At 43.9% G+C, this 20007-nt stretch overlaps 1 protein-coding gene across 3 annotated transcripts in view; it reads left to right on the top strand.

Moving 5' to 3' along the window:
- Window positions 1-15720: 15720 nt before the first annotated feature.
- The window catches only part of LOC118144390 (transmembrane protein 132B-like), a 75237-nt gene continuing 70950 nt past the window's right edge, over window positions 15721-20007 (top strand). For 2 of the 3 annotated variants that reach the window (XM_035258172.3, XM_078338141.1), the window contains exon 1: window positions 15721-15878. In XM_035258172.3, coding sequence (XP_035114063.1) covers window positions 15828-15878 — 51 coding nt within the window. In that variant the 5' untranslated portion in view covers window positions 15721-15827. The remainder of the gene's footprint in view (window positions 15879-20007) is intronic. The other variant, XR_004729189.3, reaches the window with a different exon arrangement.

Here is a 20007-nt window from a genome sequence, read left to right as displayed (position 1 = left end):
TTGAGTTCAATCAATCATGACACACGATGCAGCCCCAATAAAGACCCTGAAGCATGAGGCTCAGGTGCCCTTACCTAGCTGGTCATACTTGTGCATATTGTCACACTTCCTGGCAGGAGGGTAACTTGTCCTGACTGCACAGGAGAGCACAGTGAAAGCTTGCTGGGAACCCTTCCAGACTTCATTCCATAGACCTCTTCTTTACCTGATTTGATCTGTGTTCTTTCCCTTTAATAAGCTGTAACTGTGAGTTGAAGAGCTTCAGTGAGCTTTTAATCCTTCAAGCAAATTATTGAATCTGGGGATGGTCTTGAAAACTCCCCAAACTTGCAGTTGCTGTCAGAAGATAGGATGGTCCTAGCCAGTACCATGATGCCCCTTTAAACTTGATTGCTGGATCAAAATTTTGCCATTTGCTAAACTCTGGATGTAGGCCAAGTGGAACGACTGGCTGTCTGGTATCTTCCTAGCCCAGGCTACACCCAGATTTCCAAGTACGATTATAAGTTAGTGTTATCTTACCTGCTGATCAGCACATCGGATCTTCAGGGACCTCCCTTGCTGAGAGAGTCACACTGAAAACATGAAGTCTCTGAGCAGCGTTTCAGGGAGCTGTGTCTGCTTTGGGTGGTGCAGCCTAGGGTGCTGCTATTATTTTTCTTCTCGAAGGTAGGAAGTGGCCTTCTGTTGGCTACTCTTTCACTTACACATAGCAGGGAACCCAGGTGTGGGGTGAAAGGCTGTCTCTTGTGGCTCAAGAGAAGATTACCATTGCCAATTGCTGTAGGGAGAAGAGGGCTGCTTGTCATTTTCAGGTCTGTAAGTGAAACAGTTACGAGGCTTTCTTTGGTGTTAATTTTATTTAGTGCAGGGAGGGATTGTAGGCTGCCCTCTTTCTCTGTGAACTTCAGTGGAGCCAGAGAACTTCATGAGGATGGGGAATATGGGATGGTATGTCGATTTGGTCTCTTCTGAGATTAAACATCAGTCCTTAAAAGACTCTTAAGTGGCAGTTCTGGAATTTTTCCTGGGAAGAGCTGACATAATTCCTAATAAAGGGGGCTTTAGGGAACTGGGTAATGACTACCTCTCTGGGTATTTTTTCCACTGTGGATAATAGCTCTTTCTTATGATGGAAAGTGAATTTATTTCAAATTTAAATGAAAAGTTATAATTCAACATTGGAAATTAAAACATATTTATCTTTAAGATGGTTACATTTTGAACAGATGCCATTAAAGTTTAATTTACCACTAAAACTGCAAGGAAACATCCATTGTCTGTTAATAATGATTGTCTTTATTCCATTTGTTTTCTCTTGGTGACAATAAAATAGAAGACAATCATGCACTGTGAAATGGAGCTGAATTGGAAGGAACAGGTTCATAAAAAGCATTTTTCCCTGTGGGAGAATTGATTGAAGTTGTCATTGCATCAGTTGGGAAAGCTTCCTCTGTTTGTGGTGTTGGCTGGCTTGGAGAAATAACAATTCTTCCGTACTGTGATTCCTTTCTTCCCTTTTCCTCAAATAAGAGGCGAAATAGTTATTTTTATTTGCATTTCAAATCTTGGGATCTGTAACTGAATGCAATCATTCCAATGATTAAAGTAATATCTCATTTTAATACATTCTGTGCATTTGAAAAAAATTATTTCACCTGTGCAATTTAAAAAATAACACAAGGTACCATGTGGCCCAGCAATTGCACTTTTGGTCATTTATTCCAGGGAAGTAAATACCTACCTACATGCTCACAGAAATCTATATATGAAAAGCAATAGCATCTTTGTTCATGAGATTCAGAAACTGAAAACAACCCAAATGTCTATATTATGGAATGCCATTTGATGATAAAAAGGAACCAGTTACTGATGTACACACAAACTGAGATAAATCTCCACGCAGGCCGGGCGTGGTGGCTCAAGCCTGTAATCCCAGCACTTTGGGAGGCCGAGGCGGGTGGATCACGAGGTCAAGAGATCGAGACCATCAACATGGTGAAACCCCGTCTCTACTAAAAATACAAAAAATTAGCTGGGCACGGTGGCACGTGCCTGTAATCCCAGCTACTCAGGAGGCTGAGGCAGGAGAATTGCCTGAACCCAGGAGGCGGAGGTTGCGGTGAGCCGAGATCGCGCCATCGCACTCCAGCCTGGGTGAAAAGAGCGAAACTCCGTCTCAAAAAAAAAAAAAAAAAAAAAAAAAAAACCTCCACGCAATTATGTTGCATGTAAAAAGCCCATCCCCAAAGCTTCCATCCTGTATTATACTCTTTGTATGACATTTTTGAAGTGGTTGTCAGGAGTTACGTGTGAGCATGCTGGAGGAGGTGGGCATGGCTCTAAAAGGGTGGCATCCTTCTTTGGCAATTAAATTTTACTTGAGTGTGGTGATGAGATTTTTCTTACCTATGGTGGTGAATACAAAAATGTACACCAGAAAAGAATTTATAGAACTAAATACACAAAGACACACAAATGGATGCATGTAAACCTGGCAAAATTTGAGTAATGTTAATGGAGGGTATCAATTTTCACTTCATGGTTGTGGTATTTTACTATAATTATGCAAAATCATACCATTGGAGAAAATTTGGTTCACGGTGCAAGGGGCCTCTCAGCATTATCTCTCACAGCATCATATGAGTGTATAATTACCCCCCCCTCTCTATATGTATTACACACAAACACACACACACAGAGAGAGAGAGAGAGAGAGAGAGAGAGCTGCAAAATTCGAAAGCACAAAGTATAGAGAACGAATGTCAATATTTTCTTCTAACCCCATTCAGAATCTTTATCCCATTAATATGCATCATACTTGAGTCTCGGGAATGTTAACTCCAGGCTTCTTGTTATGAAAAATAATAACTTACTTCATCGTTTAAAATGTGTTTAAAGTTGTGTATTATGTTACTTGAATGCCACACATCCTCATGGGTGCACCTGCTTATCTTGTAAATCTTCATGTGGTTCGTTCCTCAGAGTCCTCATTGAAATCAACAGCCTCTCTCCATTATAAAAGTACTGCATGATTTTGTGCCTCAGAAAAAAACAAAAAATAACGAGCAGCCTATATCCCACATGACCTGAAATTATGCCACGTTGTTCTCTGGGTGTTCTCAAACATGGCAGCCGGCTGTCTCCAGAGTAAGTGATCTAAGACAGAGAGGAGCAGGAAAGAGTGAGCCCAAGATGGAAGATGCGGTTCCTACAGCCTAACTCTGGAAGTGACGCCCTATCATCACTTCTGCCTTTTACTGTCGGTCACACAGACCACGTCTGGTACAAGGCAGGAAAGGGCAGCCCACGAGGCTGGGAGCACTGGGGGCCACCTTGGAGGCTGGTGGCCATGAAGTCAAGCGTATGAAAGTGGCCGTTAACCTGTTGTGTGCCACACAACAGAACTCTGCCAGTGTAAACAGGAGGATGTTTAGAAACTATGATTTTCAGAAAACACTGTTAAGTAAAAAAATTCTACCTTTTGTGTAAAGAAGAAATAAGAAATAAAAAACAATAATGTGCCTGCTTATCTTTACTAGAAAAAAAATACACAGGAAAATAAATCAACTGAAATGTAATTGGTTACGTGGAAAAGGTGAGGTTTGACGGGGCAGATGCACTATAAAAGGCTGTGAGACGTTTTTATACCTTCTTGAATAAATTTTGACTTTTGGAAGCACAAAAGAGTCGATAAAGATGGGAGAGGAATAAAAACATTATAAAACTGAGTATGAAACTAACAAACTATATATTTTATATGAATAATATAACAACACTGAAGGTAGTCAACCGAAACAAAACTAATCAGCGTAACTATGGACACAGCGCTTCCCCATCCACTCACAACCTTTAATAGGGTTAAGAGCTCTGTTTTATGTTGCTGTTTGTGTTCTAATGTTCTGAGAACGTTTTGGAGTGTTACAGAATTGAACAGAGGAATAAATGTTGTCATTATTATTGGGAGTCAGTGTTTTTACTATAGAAGGAAGAACACAGCAATATGGAAATGAGAAAGAACCCTGGGTAATGCACTGTAATTTGGATACTATCAACTCATAATTCCCAAAAATATATGTATTTGCATGTATATGGGTACATGTGGAAGTATGTATGTAAAATATCTGTGAATGTATATGTGTATGTATGTCTCTATAGATGTAAATAGGTGCATTGATACATATATTTCATCACTCTGTACACTAAAAGGCCTAAAAAGCAAAGCTATGTCAGTATCAATACTCATACTTTACACTCTGAATTTGGTCTCAAATATGATTCTCCTCTGAGAAGAATTATACCTCCTCAGAGAAGTTGTTCACTATAGGGCTGTGCCAGGATAGGTATAAGATAAGCTCTACCTGAACATAAGAAAGTTCTGGAAAAAGTGGTAGGTGCATGTGCATGTCTCAAGTAAACAGAAACAAGCTTGAAGGGCCTCTTACTAGCTCAATATAAAACAAAGGACTTCATCTGTCTAGATAGGATAGATAAATAACATAGCGATAGATAGGTGATAGGTATATATAGAGAGAGATAAGATAGATGATTAGATTGATCTTTAAGATAGATAGAAGGTAGATAAGACACATAATGATAGATATAAATAAACTGATTAGATAGATCCATGACATAGAATAGAATAGAACAGAATAGAATAGAGTAGGATGAATGGATGAATAGATAGATAAGATAGATAATTAGATTGATAAATAATATAGAAGATACATGATAAAATTATTTAGATAGATTAGATAGATCATAGAATTGAATAGAATCAAATCAGTTGGGCACGGTGGCTCACGCCTTTAATCCAAGCACTTTGGGAGGCCAATGAGGGTGGGTCACGAGATCAAGAGATCTAGATCATCCTGGCCAACATGGTGAAATCCCATCTCTACTAAAATAGAAAAAATTAGCTAAGCACGGTGGCAAGTGCCGTAATCCCAGATACTCTGGAGGCTGAGTCAGGGGAATCGCTTGAACCCAGGAGGCAGAGGTTGCCGTGAGCCAAGATCATACCACTGCACTCCAGCCTGGCAACAGAGCAAGAATTCTTCTCAGAAAAAGAAGAAGAATGGAATGGAATGGAATAGAATAGAATAGAATAGAATAGAATAGAATAGAATAGAATAGAATAGAATAGAATAAGCTGGAAACCATCATTCTAAGCAAACTAACACAGAAACAGAAAATCAAACTCGTGTTCTCACTCATAAGTGGGAGCTGAACCATGAGAACACATGGACACAGGGAGGGGAACATCACACACTGGGGCCTGTCAGGAGCTGGAGAGCATTAGGACAAATACCTAATGCATGTGAGGCTTAAAACCTAGATGATGGGTTGACAGGTGCAGCAAACCACCATGGCACATGTATACTTATGTAACAAACCTGCATGCTCCGCACATGTGTCCCAGAACTTAAAGTAAACTAAAATAAAATATAAATTAAATAAAAACAATATTTGGATGAATGGATGGATAGATAAGATAGATGATTAGATTGATAGATAAGAGAGTTAGAAGATAGATTCAAAAGATAAGACGGATAATAAGTAGACAATAGAAAGAAAGAAAGAGAAAATAAATAAATAAATACATTCAGATAATAGATGAAGAAGGGGGCACTGACTTCCAGCAGAATGCCAAAGACCTTCTGATAAAAGGGCAGAAAGTGCCCGAGTTAGGAAAGTATTTTGCAGCCCTCAGAGTGGCATCATATCAGGCAACAATGAGCAATGTATGTCAAATCCAGGGAGAATGTTAATAAAGCGTATGATATTTGCCTGGTCATAAGGTGTCTCCTCATAGATTTCTTACTAATTGGTAGAGGAATAGTGGTAATAAGAAAAGAAATTGGAGAACACCCTCCCTGACCAGGTAATCAAAATTATCATCTTCCCTGAGGTCCAGATGAACGTCGTGTGTGAAGGACCCCACACAGCCTAGAGAGGATTCCAGTCAGCAGTGCACACCCTGAATTACATCTTGAGGGAAATCCCTCAAGGATATGATAACTAGAAAGCTCGCGGTATAAGGCATTCCTGCCATGCAGACACTTGTTTCTCTCTGAAAAAGCCTGCTGGTAGGTCCTTGCAGAGAGACAGAAAGCAGCCCGTTCTGGGTGATCTTACTAAACTTTCAGTTTACTTGCTTGTGTTGGAGGATGCCTTATTTCTTTTCCTGTATTTCTCTTGTGCTAGAGGATATCATATCTTGTTTAATGCTTACATCAGTCATGGAGGAAACTGCAGAATATCTCTAGGATAACACGTGAAATGTTAAAGACTGTGCAATGACTCTTCATCAGTCCGTGAAGCGAATTAAGGACCTGGAAGCTTATTTTTAAACATCTACAGTGAACTGCATTCATTAAAATTTAAAATACACTTTATCTTTCCAAGGCTCAAACATACTGAATAAAAAGATGGTCTGTGTATAAAAAGAAGAAGTTAACAGCATTTAATAGAACACACCAGATAATAAATTGAAGATTCCAGGGAATTCCAGAGAGACTTCTCATTGGTGCTGGGGACGTTGAAGGGAGTTTGGAGAGAGTTTTGAACAATCCGGTGGAGATAAAGGGGCTAAGTGGAAAGATGAGAAAGGCAGGGCTAGGCGGAGAGAAGAAGAAAGTAGAATGTGGAGAATTGCAAAACAAAAGTGCGAACACCACGTTGACAGCCGAGGGAAGTCCAGGGAGGCCAAGAACAAAACGCTACCGGAAATCCAGCCTGCCACTCAGTGTGACATTCGTGGGCACACAAGCTCGCACTCAGTGGCCACAATAAATCATTCAAATTTCTGCTCAGATGGAGGAGACACAGTGGTCCTTCCTAAAGGGGTAAGAGGAATTGGCAACACGAAGTTTCTGCCTAGAAGATCGAAATTCTTATCAAAGAAAGGAAGAGAGAGAGAGAGAGAGAGAGAGAGAGAGAGAGAGAGAGAGAGAGAGAGAGAGAGAGAGAGAGTGTGTGTGTGTGTGTGTGTGTTGGGGAGGGGTTCTCATTTTATCTTTACTTTGCTCTGAGTTTTCTGAGAAGTTCACAGATTACTTTTGCCTCTGGTTCTCCTAGGATGGACTGTTTTTCGTTTTTTATACAATATGCTAAATTCTTTAAAACACCAGTTATTTGAGGCGAGGGGTGTTAATACTTCCAGGCTCCTTGTGTTTGGTGGCGCTGTTAGCAGAAAGGCCATGGGTCCCTCTCATGCCTGAGCTTCTGCTTAGTAGTGCAGAGCTTTCCTGAACTCTCTCCAATAGTGATCATTCTAGGAATAAAGATGAGAGGAACAGAGCACCCAGCTCCCCGCGCCGGGCACACAGCACCAGTGAGAACTGTCCCAAAGCCACCTGAATATTGCGTTTGCTACCACAGCAACCCAAGCCTATTTGACTGACAGAAGCTGAAAAGAAGCCAAATGTGCTCTGATTTTAAAAAGGAAGCAGCTTTCCAGGGAAGATGGCCAGGATGAGTCCCCAGACCACTACAGTTAAACCTGCATTTATTGATCACCAGCTGTGTGCTGTTAACTGTCTTTTCCTAAGCTTCCAAAACAGTTCCCAGGGAACAGTCTAAAAACGCCTCCTTGCATGAAGCACTGAAGAGGCTGCAGAGGATACTGTGGGGGCCCTGCCTCTGGGACCCGGGGTCTAGGGGGGCCATCCTGCCTCCATCCTCTGTGGGGCTTTGCCTGCTGAGGAGCCTCCAGCCCTAAAGGGAAGAGGGAGGTGCAGGGTTTTAGCTGTTTTTAATCTGCCTCGTTACTCTCTTGTAGGTTACTTCTGAGTCCTGGGCCCCTCCTGCGGTGCCGCCCTCCAGGCTGCATCGCGTTCTGCTTATTCCCAGGCCTCCTCCCTACAGTCTCTCCGTGCTCCCTGGAGGCAAAGACTGTCTTGTTGGTCTCTGTGTTCTCAGAGGCTGGCTGATTGCAGGAGGCTTCAGAAAGACCTGTGGACCTCCAAGCCTTACAGCTCAACTTAATCAATTTTATTTGTTTTCTGTAGCAAAATGTATGTTTTGTATTTTTTATGAAAAATCTCCATTCTCTTTTGGCAGGGAACCCCTCTCTAGAGCTCTCCTATCCCATTTCCTTCGTGATTTTTCCCTTTTCCACCCCTGGAGACACACAAGCTGCCCACGTCCCGGGCCCCTCCCCTCCCCGCTGCAGGCAGGTCTGGCTGGAGACGGTCCTTGGTGGGCTCTGTTGTCTGCAAGCTGCCCACCTGCCCTTCGGAAGCCCAGGCTCGTACTCTGACTCAGGAGGGGCTGTTTATTCATTGGCTCTGTTGATAGAGCTGCGTGTGCAGCAAGTGCCAGGAGCTGATGGACGGGCAGTGGCCCAGGAAATGTGTCTCAGCTCGTTCCTTCTCCTCTCCACCCCCTTCTTGGGGATTCCTAGTTTCTCCCCTAAGACTGTCTTTTTTTTTCTCCTGATTTTGCTTGGTTTGAAAATTTTCTTTCCAACTCATGTTTGCCAATTTGATTCCACCATTTCAGCTTCTAATTGGGGTGGAGGGTGAGTTGGTCTCGTGCTCAGAGCTGGAATTGGGATCCGCATTCTGGGGTCCCTCGATCTCTATTAGTCACAGCCAGCTCTTACAGCTCATCGGGGCATCATTAATGTCAGCCAGAATGTTTGCGTTTAGTTTAGGTGGGACCCGTGCAGGGCCCTGGGAAAACAGAAAGAGTAAAACGCAATTCTTTAAGTCCCAAGAGATCAATATGGAAGGAGAGGGTTAGAGAGAAAAGGGTACAATCAACCTGACTCGGGATGATCGTACAGTGATACAAAAGCTTCCAGGGCTCTCCAGCGGCATCCTCAGGCAGAGCGAAGACCCACAGACAAGCAAGTGGGAGGCAAGCATAATGCAAAGCCCTACAGGTGTGTATACCCAAGTGAACTTGACGCAAAGTCTCACAGGTGTGCACATTCAGGTAAGCATGATGCAAAGGTCTGCAGGTGTGCATATCCAGATGTGCTTGGTGCAAAGACCTGCAGGTATACACATCCAGGTGGGTGTGATGGGAGCATCAGGAGCCAGGCCTGGATGGGCAGGTGGGGATGAGGTGACCCAAGTATCCTAATGGAAAGCAGAGCCCGCTATGCACATGATGTAAGGTGGGGGTTAAATAGAGCTAAGGCAGAATGCAGGTTGAGGTGATCCTTGGTGGGTGTGAAGAAGGAGGCAGAGGATGGTCATGAGGCAAGGTGAGTAAGGTGTGACGAGTCGGAGGAGAAGGTGGATTCCAGAGATGGGTCTGGCTAGAACCAGCGGGACTCAGGGATGGAGTCTGTGTAGGAGATGAAGCCGTGCACTAGGCAGTGGTGTCCCTGAGGCAGCATCCCTCCTGCCTATCTCCAAGGACAGCCCGGTTCTGGGAGGCCAGTGGAGATGGTCCCACCTGCACTGCTGTCACACTGGGCAGCTTCCTCGGGGTCACCCATGTGGACACTCCACTGGAGGGCAAATGAGTGCAGAGGAGGTCGGGTCCCCCTGGGTGTCCAGTGCCAAGTTCTTTCTGGGGAAACAGATTTTCTTAGACGACGTAAAGCAGACTTTTTTTATTCTTCCTTTTATAGTGCAGCCTCTTTTCCTTCTTATAAGCATAGAGGACTTGCCACCTTTCTGAAGTCATTCTACAGTGTAATGTGTGTATGGCTGCGTTCATGGGTTTGATCCTGTCTGTGTAATCGTAATTATGATAATAGTCGCGTAAGGCCCCTGGTGCCACAACCTTACGCCTGCTTCTGTTTCCCCGCTCACACACCTCAGCCACACCAGCCCCTCCTCGCCATCCCCCAAACACACCGTGGCATGCTCCCTGCTGCCTGGGGCCTCGTGCCTGCTACTCCCAGATATTCTCATAATTTTCTCCCCATCTCCTTCTCATCTTTAAACCATTTTACACTGAGCACGTCGGTGGCATTAGGCACATTCACAATGTTGTGCAACCATCACACCTATCTAGCTCCAAAACATTCCATCACTCATCAGTAAAATCCACAGCTGTTATGCAGTCTCTCCAACCTTGCACCCCCAGCCCAGCATCCACCAACTGCATTCCCTCTGGATGGATGTGCCTACTCTGTACATTTCCTACACACAGAGTCATGGGATACAGGATCCTTCCTACCTGGCTTCTCTGACTCAACAGGAGATTTTCCAGGTTCCTCCATGTTGTAGCCTGGGCCAGTGCTTCATTGTTTCTCATGGTGCCTCCCGTATGAAGCCAGCAGCCCCCTCCAGAAACTCTGGCCCTCTCTACTCTCCCTTTCTCATTTTATTTTTTTCTCTGATGCTATCTGCTAATTTAACTATTTCACTACCTGCTTCTGAATCACTATCAGCTAATCTAATGATTTCACTTATTTATCATGGTTAATGTTGCCTTTACCACTAAAATCCAAGCTTCATAGGAGCAAGAAACTTTGCTCGTTTAATTCCATGACTGTAACCTCAGTGCCTCAGGCAGTGCTTGGTGCTCAGTGGGCACTCAATCAGTATTTGTTGAATGAATGAATGAATGAATGAATGATCAAAATATATTACTGGGCCTTGCTAAGTGCCTGGACTGGTGTTATCCCTTGTAGCTGCGGAACCCTGGGATGCTAAGGTCATGCAGGTAGTAGGAGGTAGACACAGATATGAACCCAGACAGAAATTTTCTGAATACTTCTCTTGTCACTATGATGCCACTGTGCCTCACTGTGCACTTGCATGTTCTTATCTGTGCATCCAGGCATGCCTAATGCAAAGGCCCACAGGTGTGCACATCCAGGTGAGCATGATGCAAAGGTCCACAGGTGTGCACATCCATGTGAGCATGATGCAAATGTACACAGGTGTGCACATCCAGGTGAGCATGATGCAAAGGTCCACACGTGTGCACATCCAGGTGAGCATGATGCAAAGGTCCACACGTGTGCACATCCAGGTAAGCATGATGCAAATGTACACAGGTGTGAACATCCAGGTGAGTATGATGCAAAGCACACAGGTGTGCATGTTTAGGTGAGTGTGATGGGAGCCCCAGGAGTGGGCTTGACAGACAGGTGGGAATGAGATGACCGGAGAGTCTTCCTAATGGAAAACAAACCCTACTCCATGGATGGTGTGAGGTGGAGTGGGGTCTAAACAGAGCTGTGGCAGGATGCACGATAAGGTTGCAGCACAAATATGGATTGAGTGCTCCCGTGTGTGTGTGTGTGTGTGTGTGTGTGTGTGTGTGTGTGTAGGTTTGCATGAGTTCTAAGCCTGCTTCTCCTCTTGAAGCTCTGTTCTGCCCATAAAAACCTCTCACTTCTTTGAAATCCTTCAGCTCTAATACTGGCCAGGTACTGTGGCCTCTGCTTCTGTCCTGTCTTGAAGCAGTATTCATTGCCCATGCAGGTACCATGCTCGCTCAGCTGGACGGTTAGTTCCCTTGTATAAGGCAGTGAGCCTTTTATGCTGTCTTTTCTGCTCCAGAGGTATATGGGGATTGCTAGGAGATCACCTAGCAATTGCTAGGAAATTCTGTGGATTTCATTTTCTCTTCTTCATCTGGAAGTAGGACCTGGGGAACACCTCAAAACTCGCTTGTGCAATTGTCAGAAAGCTAAGAGAGTTTACAAAAGCCACCCCAGTGGAACACGAAGCCTCATTGGCCCTAGAGCGGGCGGTCTTTGTTCTTTGTTTTCTTTTCATCCTGTGATCGCACCTGTGAGCACAGATGAGGGGCTTTATGGATGGCCAAATGCCCACCTCCTTCCTGAACAAGTCCCTCCGGTGCCTGGCTGGATCCAGGGAGCCCTCCTCAGGCTCTGTGTCATTGCTACTTTCCATATGGTTGTGTCTATGAGGTCTCAACACAAGGAGAACAGCTGGGAAGTCCGGCCTCACCTTCAGATAGAGAAACCCTCTTCTTCACATGGGAAACCACCAGGATGTCAATGCCCAAGTCACTTTGGTGCCCTGGGAGTGTGAACTGCAGCTGCTCAGTTACCCTGTCTGCTTGCCTGAGGTCTTGCTAACCAGGGAACAATTTTCTAAAGCTACCGCAAACAAATTTTATTATTATTAAGCCAAACACATCATATCTCCTGCAGTTCAATGTACTTCATTCTCAAACAGCACTGCTCAGCCATCTGAGCATCTGGGGCCATCCTGTTCTTAGCCCACAGCACAGAGTCAAAGGAGGAAAGAAAACTGAGCCAATCCCAGCCACTGGGATCAGCATCAGCAGTGTGTGTCATTGGTTTGAAGAGAAACCACTTCTTTTGAGGACCAGCTACAGGTTGGTCACTCTCAAGGCATTGACCAGGAAGGAGCTGGAAATTTACTCTCACCAAATCTAGTCTTAGCCATTTTCTGTATCTTTTAATTCTTTCTTTTCTAAAGATCCTTCAACATAAAAGTTTTTTGTTTCCTGAAAGTTTTTTAAGGATTTTAGAAATTCTGCTTCTTTCTTTAATTCTGTCTTCATGAAATGAATTTGTTCACACATCCTATAATTTTCATTAACTAAAACAAAAAAAAGAGAGAAAAGAGAGAAGAGGCATGCGTCATTGCCCCCGCAGAATAATCTGAGTTATAAGACGGTTTATTGCAAAGAGCTTTCTGATGCATTTGAATAATAAAGATTTTCAGGAAGGTGACTTCAGTGAGAAATAATATCAAAGATAGACTGGAATACTCAGCAAAGAAGGCTCTGGCAGTAACCAGGAGAGCCAGAGCTGGGAGGCTTACGGACCTTCTTTAATCAGGGCTGTGAGTCCTCCCTGAATTCAGGGAGATGCATTTGGAGCCAGCGAGTCTGATGGGAATAGGAGCTCCTCTCAGTCAGGGTCAGACCCACACATGCTCACTGTGGCCAGGCTGATCACAGGTAATGACACTGGAGGGCTGGTGCTGGCCTGGGGAGCCCACACCCCTCTAACCGGGAGATTCCCTCAGCTTCTGCTGACGGTTGCTGCAGAGGGATGTGGGGCCCAGATCACACCATCTTCTGTTGATTGTTTCAAGAGAAGTCAGACATGTGAGTTTGAGGTAGAATCTCTCAATTTTTAAATGTTGACACTTTAGAAACACTGATGCAGGGCAACAGAAAGCTCATCTTCATTCCAGTTTGCAAACTTCATCCTAGAGCTGCTTGTAAGCAGCCCTCTTCCACCACCTGCCAAAGGTGCTTTTGACTCTATTGTTTTCTTCTCTCATGAACCTCAAATCTCATCCCAGCCCTTACATCCAGGGCATTTCCTCCCGGCGCTGCCAGGCCCACCTCACCTTCTTCCTTTGCATCTCACTGCTGTCCTCACCTTGAGTCAGGAAAGCAGCTCCCTGCCTTGGTCCTTGAACTCTCTGTGCTGTTCTTCTTGCCCCTCATATGTCCTGCTCCTCTGTCTGCTGATACAAATCCCACCCACCCTTCAACTCCAGCCCAGTTCCAGCCTCTTCTGAAAAGTCTTTTTCCATTTAATTCTAAAGTCGTTTTGTCCTTATTATGTGCACAAGGTGGCCTTATTATGTGCACACTGGTCTCATGTTCCCTTCACTGGTGTTTTACTGTGTACTTTTGTTTAGGAAACAGAAACCCATTTCAAAGGAATTAATCCATAAAGGAAAAAAATAACTCACAAAACAAATTCAAGGGTGCATCTAACCTCAGGCATAGCTGGATCTAAGTGCTATAATAATCTCATCGGGAATCTGCTTATCTGTCTTTGAGTTTTGTGTTAGCTTCATTAGTTTCCATGGGGGTAGCAAGATGACTGCCAGCACCTCTAGGCTTTTGTCTTATCCATTCTGCAATCACCAAAGAAAAGGAAGCTTCTCTTTCCCAATGAGTTCAGGAAAGCCTCAGCTTAAAGCTCATTGGCCCAGGCTTGGTCATGTGCCCATCCCTGAACCAATCACTAGGACCAGCAGAAAGGAATATGTTGATTGGCCTGGCTGGCTCACATGACAACCCCTGGAATTGCAGATCAGTCAGCTCCATCTCAACCACAGGGACCAAAGTGTAGAATGAATAAGTTCCCAATGCAAAAGTTGACATGCTGCTGTAAGAAGAAAGGAAAAATAATGCTAAATTGGCTAAAACTAACCTAAATTTAAAAATTTCACCCTTTAGATTTTTCTATTAAGTTTTATTTAGACTATTTATATGAGGTTGTGTGTGTTTTTGTGTACGTATGTGTTATGTGCATGTATGTCTACATTTCCTTAAGTAGTTACTCTTTATAAGGTCCTGTGCTGGGCTGTGAGCACTGTGGTGAAAAAGACAGGTGCAGTTCTCATCCTCCTCACGGACATATTTGATGTTGGAACTATAAAGACAGGATTACCTAGATAATTAATTATGCCTTTCAGAGGTATTTTGAAGGAAAATACAGGACATTTTAAAGGCACTAGACAGGGAGATAGGATGGTGAATAGGAGGCTAAAAATGGCTTTTTGGAAGAGGTTAGGTGAGGATAGCTAAATAGTAAGTAGCCATCACCCAAGAGAAGAGTGGGTGAGGTGGGTAGTTGAACAGTCTCTATCTGTGACCACTAAACCCTGAGTACATGCTGGTATGTCTACCTGTGTGATAGAGACTTATCAATACTTTTCTATAGAAACACCTGAGGATGGTAATCACCAGTGCTATTTGGTGTCTTTTCCTTGGAATAAAACTTGATTGATCCACTGCTCATACACTTCCATTTATTTACTTATATTAGTGTGGTCAGATTACCATAGCAAAATACCACAGTCTGGGTGGCCTAAATAACAGGAATTTCTTTTTCACAGCTCTAGAGACTGGGAAGTCCAAGATCAAGATGCTGTCAAGATGGGTTTTATTCTAAAGGCTCTTTTCTTGGCTTTAGGTGGTCACCATCTTACTGTGTCCTCACTTGGCCTTTCCTTGGTGCAGGCTCAGACAGAGAGGACTCTGATGTCTCTTTGGATTAGCACCACATCCTTATCACCTCATTTCATCTTTACAACCTCCTCACAGACCTTTTCTCCAAATAGAGTCATGTTGGCGTTGAAGGCTTCGACATAAACGTTGATGGAGGGAGGACGGAAGTATGCCGTCCATAGCAGTGTTATACAATCATGTCGGTTTGTTTCTGTTCCCAGTTGAGTTATGCACAAAACCTCATGCCCAAGACCCAAGGGTCCATGCTAATGAGTTGAATAGCTAAGTTTAGGGATGGAGGTTGGGACCCAAAAACCTAGAAAGCTAGGCTCGTTGAAACTTCCAACTGCCTTAAAGGTTACAGAGTAAGAATTTATCTTCCAAATATTAAGTGCACTAAAAAGCAATTGAACTACTTCTGAGCTAAATGAGGCTTCTACTTGATACTTCTGATCCTCTCCTGACCCCGACTACTTTACTCAAATCCTACTTGTGAAGCAAATGGGTTTTCATTAGTGGCAGGATATTTTAAACGTGCAATGTTCATAGTCCTCCATTAGCCGACCACCCCTTGAGACTGGGTAGGAATTCATATCGTGGTCTGAATTGCTGCATCCTTTTACTGCCTCAGTTGAAACGGATGGCAGTAGGGGTGTGTTCACAGTGTGATGTGCATTTCTTCTCCCTAAGCATGCCGTTCGTCGTTTATAGATTTCCCCCTCTTTGTGCTGATAACGTCTTACATTTTTCATTTATAAAATCGGTTTTATTTCTGTTATATATTTTCTATTTAGGATGGTGATTGCCTGGACGGACTGTCTTTGGGACTCCATGACTGCACATTTGGAGAGAGATAACAGAAGGAATATGCAGTGACTCATCACAGAGTCCTTGGGGTGTCAGCAATCCCTGGCTTGACAGGAAGCTCTGGAGTCATGACCTGCGTCAAGCTTCTTGCTGCTGGGGGGAATGGGCTTACACAGATGGTGAGTGAAAGGCAATTTATTCCTTTTATCCTTGTCCTAGGAAAGGCTCTGTTAATATCCAACCATTCAAAAGGTTGCCCCAAAGCTAATGGTAAATAATATTAACCTGATAGCAACTAAAATCCTTCCCAGCCAGGGGTCACATCTGCTTGGAGCAGGACATCGCCGAGCCTTGGGCTGCTGTGAGACGAGAGATGATTGAAGTCTGTGGGCTTTTCTCTGACTCGCTCCAGAAGGCCAAAGGTCTGCTTGGAACAGGCCACCTTCCTCTTGAGCTTTTGGATTGGGAGATGGGCAGGAAGTAGCCAGGCTCTCTCTGGGTGTGCCCATAACTGGTTTAAATGTTTCATGGGTTGAAACTGCTCTAGATCCTCTCTGATACAGACTGTGGCTTGTCACTGCCCCAAGGGAAGTCTATGCTTTTTAGCAAAGGTCCTTCCATGGGCATGTGGGCTCCTTAGCGTCAGGGAGGTGTCACCCTGGTATACACGCATCTACCGCAAGGCCTGGCCCTGAGCAGGTGCTCAGTGACTGTTGAAGTGGTGACTTTCTGTTTTTCTTTTTTTAAATTTTTTATTGGATTTTAGGTTTTGGGGTACATGACCAGAGCATGCAAGACAGTTGCATAGAAACACACATGGCAGTGTGCTTTTCTTTCCTTTTCCCCTTCACCCACATTTGGCATTTCTGTTTTTCATGATTCAGTACAACCTCAGCATACATCCGCACCGCATGTGTGGGGTGTGGGGTGCACATGGGGTGCACTCCGCATGTGTGGGGTGTGGGGTGCACATGGGGTGCTCTCCGCATGTGTGGGGTGTGGGGTGCACATGGGGTGCTCTCCGCATGTGTGGGGTGTGGGGTGCACATGGGGTGCTCTCCGCATGTGTGGGGTGTGGGGTGCACATGGGGTGCTCTCCGCATGTGTGGGGTGTGGGGTGCACATGGGGTGCTCTCCGCATGTGTGGGGTGTGGGGTGCACATGGGGTGCTCTCCGCATGTGTGGGGTGTGGGGTGCACATGGGGTGCTCTCCGCATGTGTGGGGTGTGGGGTGCACATGGGGTGCACTCCGCATGTGTGGGGTGTGGGGTGCACATGGGGTGCACTCCGCATGTGTGGGGAGCACCAGGCAGCTTTGCACTTTCCACAGGTGTTGCACTGTAATTGCCTTTAGTTACTCAGTTGCCCTGAGCATGAGTTTTGGAGTTGATTTCCAGACAAGACTGTAAGAATGTTAATCCAATTCCCAAATTAATAATCAGCCTTAATAATTAAGTAAGCCAGAGAAGCTCTGGCTTAATTATAGTGATTTTGTTATGGAAAAGAGTGCTGATATTTCTATAATGCAGTATCTCATTTACGGAAATTTGGTATTGTTTACTGACAATCCTAGGTAGGGCCCTTTGCTGTGGAATTATTTTATAATTTATTAATGTCATTGGCAAAAAAAGAGATTATTTCTTTTTTCTTTTCTTAGACAGGGTTTTACTCTTTTGTCCAGCTAGAGTGCAGTGGTGCAGTTATGGCTTACCACAGCCTCAACCTCCCAGGCTCAGAGAATCCTCCTAACTCAGCCTCCCAAGTAGCCGGGACCACAGGCACACACTATCATACCTGTCTAGTGTTTGTATTTTTTTGTAGAGATGAAGTTTCACCATGTTGCCCAGGCTGGAAACACTCTTCTGGACATCACATATTTGTGCCATATATATATATATTTGGCACACATATATATGTATACATATATATATGTAGTTGTCATATATATATATATATACATGTCGACATGTGAATGGGTTTCAAAACTTGGCTGTGAGAAACATATTATCTTTGCCACCCTGTGTGTCTCCAAATCATCCAGGTTGGGTTAAACCCAGCATCAAGAACCCCAAGTGTCCGGAGTCTCTCCCACTGGAGAGACCAAACTCAGGCTTTAGCTCAGAGGCTAAACACACCAGCAGCCAGTGGTCGAGTCCCAGCTCTGACACTAGGTAGCCAAGTGGCCTTGGACAAATTATTTGACATTTCCAGACCTTGGCGTAATTATCTGTAAAACAAGTGGGTTCCTTTTTTTATTTCAAATATGACTTGAGTGCCTCCTGTTTGCTAGGGACTGTTGAAGCTAATAGGAATACAGTACGAAGTAGAATTGGACACAATTCCTGATCAGCAGGAGTTCCTATTCTAGTAGAGAAGGCAGACAGTAGGCACACACGTGAAAGAAATAAGGTAGTTGAACTGAGTGAAATGGTAGGATGCAAATAAGAACACAATTGAGACAGTTGCTGTGGCCTGTGCATGGTGCCTCTGCCCAAGGGGGAGGCATCGGGGAAAGTCTCTCTGAGGGTGGTACATTTGGGTGGAAACTGAATGAAAAGAAATAGTGAGATCCACAAGCTTTGGAGGATCCACAAGCTTGGCAGGCAGGGGGAAGAGCAAATACCCAGCTCTACAGGCGGGCACTAACTCTAGTGACGTTAGCAGGTGGGCTTTCACTAGGGTCCTCACACAGCTACTCCATGGCTTCTTGTACCACACCACTTACTGCAAATGGAACTTCTCCAAGCCTCTCTTTCCTCCAGCACTAATTCTAATAACCAACAACAGTACTATGTGTTATCAATAACAGGCCTGTTAACTCTCCTGCATTTTTTTCCTACTAGTTTCCAATTAAAAGCTCCACCTGCTATTCACTTAAAGTGTTGGGAAGAAAATTAAAATTGATGAGAACAGAAATGAATGAGTATGCATGAGTGTGTATGTGTGGTTATGTGTGACTTGGTGTGAGTTTCAGGGGAGTGTCAGCAGGTTTATAGAAGTAAAGAGAACTAGAATATGACTCTGGAAAGTGTATGGCGTCTCCAATATACGAGACCTGTTTGTCTTAAAAAACATATTTGGGCAACAAGGAGCAGGTAGAGAGAGCATGGGTGCAAAATAAGCTGTGATGCCTGCTTGATTGTAGTGTATGATTATACTGTATGATATTATTAGTGTCTTATTCTATTAATGTATTAGAGAGTTAGTATATTATTGCTTTGTGCATTGGTTATAAGTAAAGATTGTGTGGTATTAGAAGATTAGGGATTAAATCTCGTCCCTGTCATTTGCCAGCAGTGTGCTCTTGGGTGAGCTGAAATAGTTTCACCAAGAAACATATTTTTCCGTTGTAATCAGTACAGGGCGATTAGTCTTACGTCACTCTCCTTCTGAATTCATAATTTCTAGCCTGAAGGAATATGAGCTATATGCACTTTTCAATATGCATTGAAAATTTGACATCGGAGGCATGAATGGCTGTGGAAATTACTCCTGAAATCCCATAGGAGTATTATTTTTACTTTGAATAATAATGCCATTGAAATGTGAAATTTTCAGTGTTGCAAAAGCCCCTTCAATTGTTCTATTTTTCTGTGTCAGACCAGTGGTACATTGAGGTTGGTGGATGGAATTATTTTGTCTCATATGATTTGGTAGTTTCATTGATTATAAGGTTATTTATTGTTTTGCTTGTTTGTTTCTTGATTGGCTTTAAAGATATGTCATTCTCCCAGCAGAAGTTATGAGGATTTTCGAGGGAAAGGAAAGCAAATGATCTGAAGACCCTCAAGAGTTAAAGCGATCCTGAGTAGCCTTGTTTTCTCTCCCTTTAGCGTGGCTGCAAATAGGTTTTTAATTCGGTTTAAATTTGTATTTGGTGTTGAAACCTCAGGAAGCCTAAATTCCATTACCTAATGATGATGAGTAAACTATGTTTTTGTCTTCTTGGGACTAGAAAGCCTTTGTCTATTTGTTAGAGGAGGTAAGTAGTCAGACATGGGCAGGGATGGGGGGCACTGTCACCCCCAGGAATGTCAGGAGACCATCAGGCGATACCCAGGCAGTTGTTACACCTGTCTCTCCAAAATAATAATTGGTCACAGCTGGCTCCAGGGAAAGGCAATCTTCCAATAGGTGAAAAACACGGAACCATGATCAGCAGCTTCCCAGTGAGATCTCAGGGGTTGGATGAGTGAGCTTTAGCATGCACACGAGGAGGCAAAATGGTGACATTTAACTGGTCTGTGACCTTCCCCTAGGGACACCGCTAAGGGAAAAGCGCCTAAAGTGAACATGTGCACAACTTCC

This window comes from Callithrix jacchus, chromosome 9 (assembly GCF_049354715.1).
Source record: "Callithrix jacchus isolate 240 chromosome 9, calJac240_pri, whole genome shotgun sequence".
NCBI classification, from domain to species: domain Eukaryota; kingdom Metazoa; phylum Chordata; class Mammalia; order Primates; family Cebidae; genus Callithrix; species Callithrix jacchus.
The sequence above is the reverse complement of the archived record's forward strand: the minus strand, read 5'-3'. Positions and strand labels throughout refer to the sequence as shown.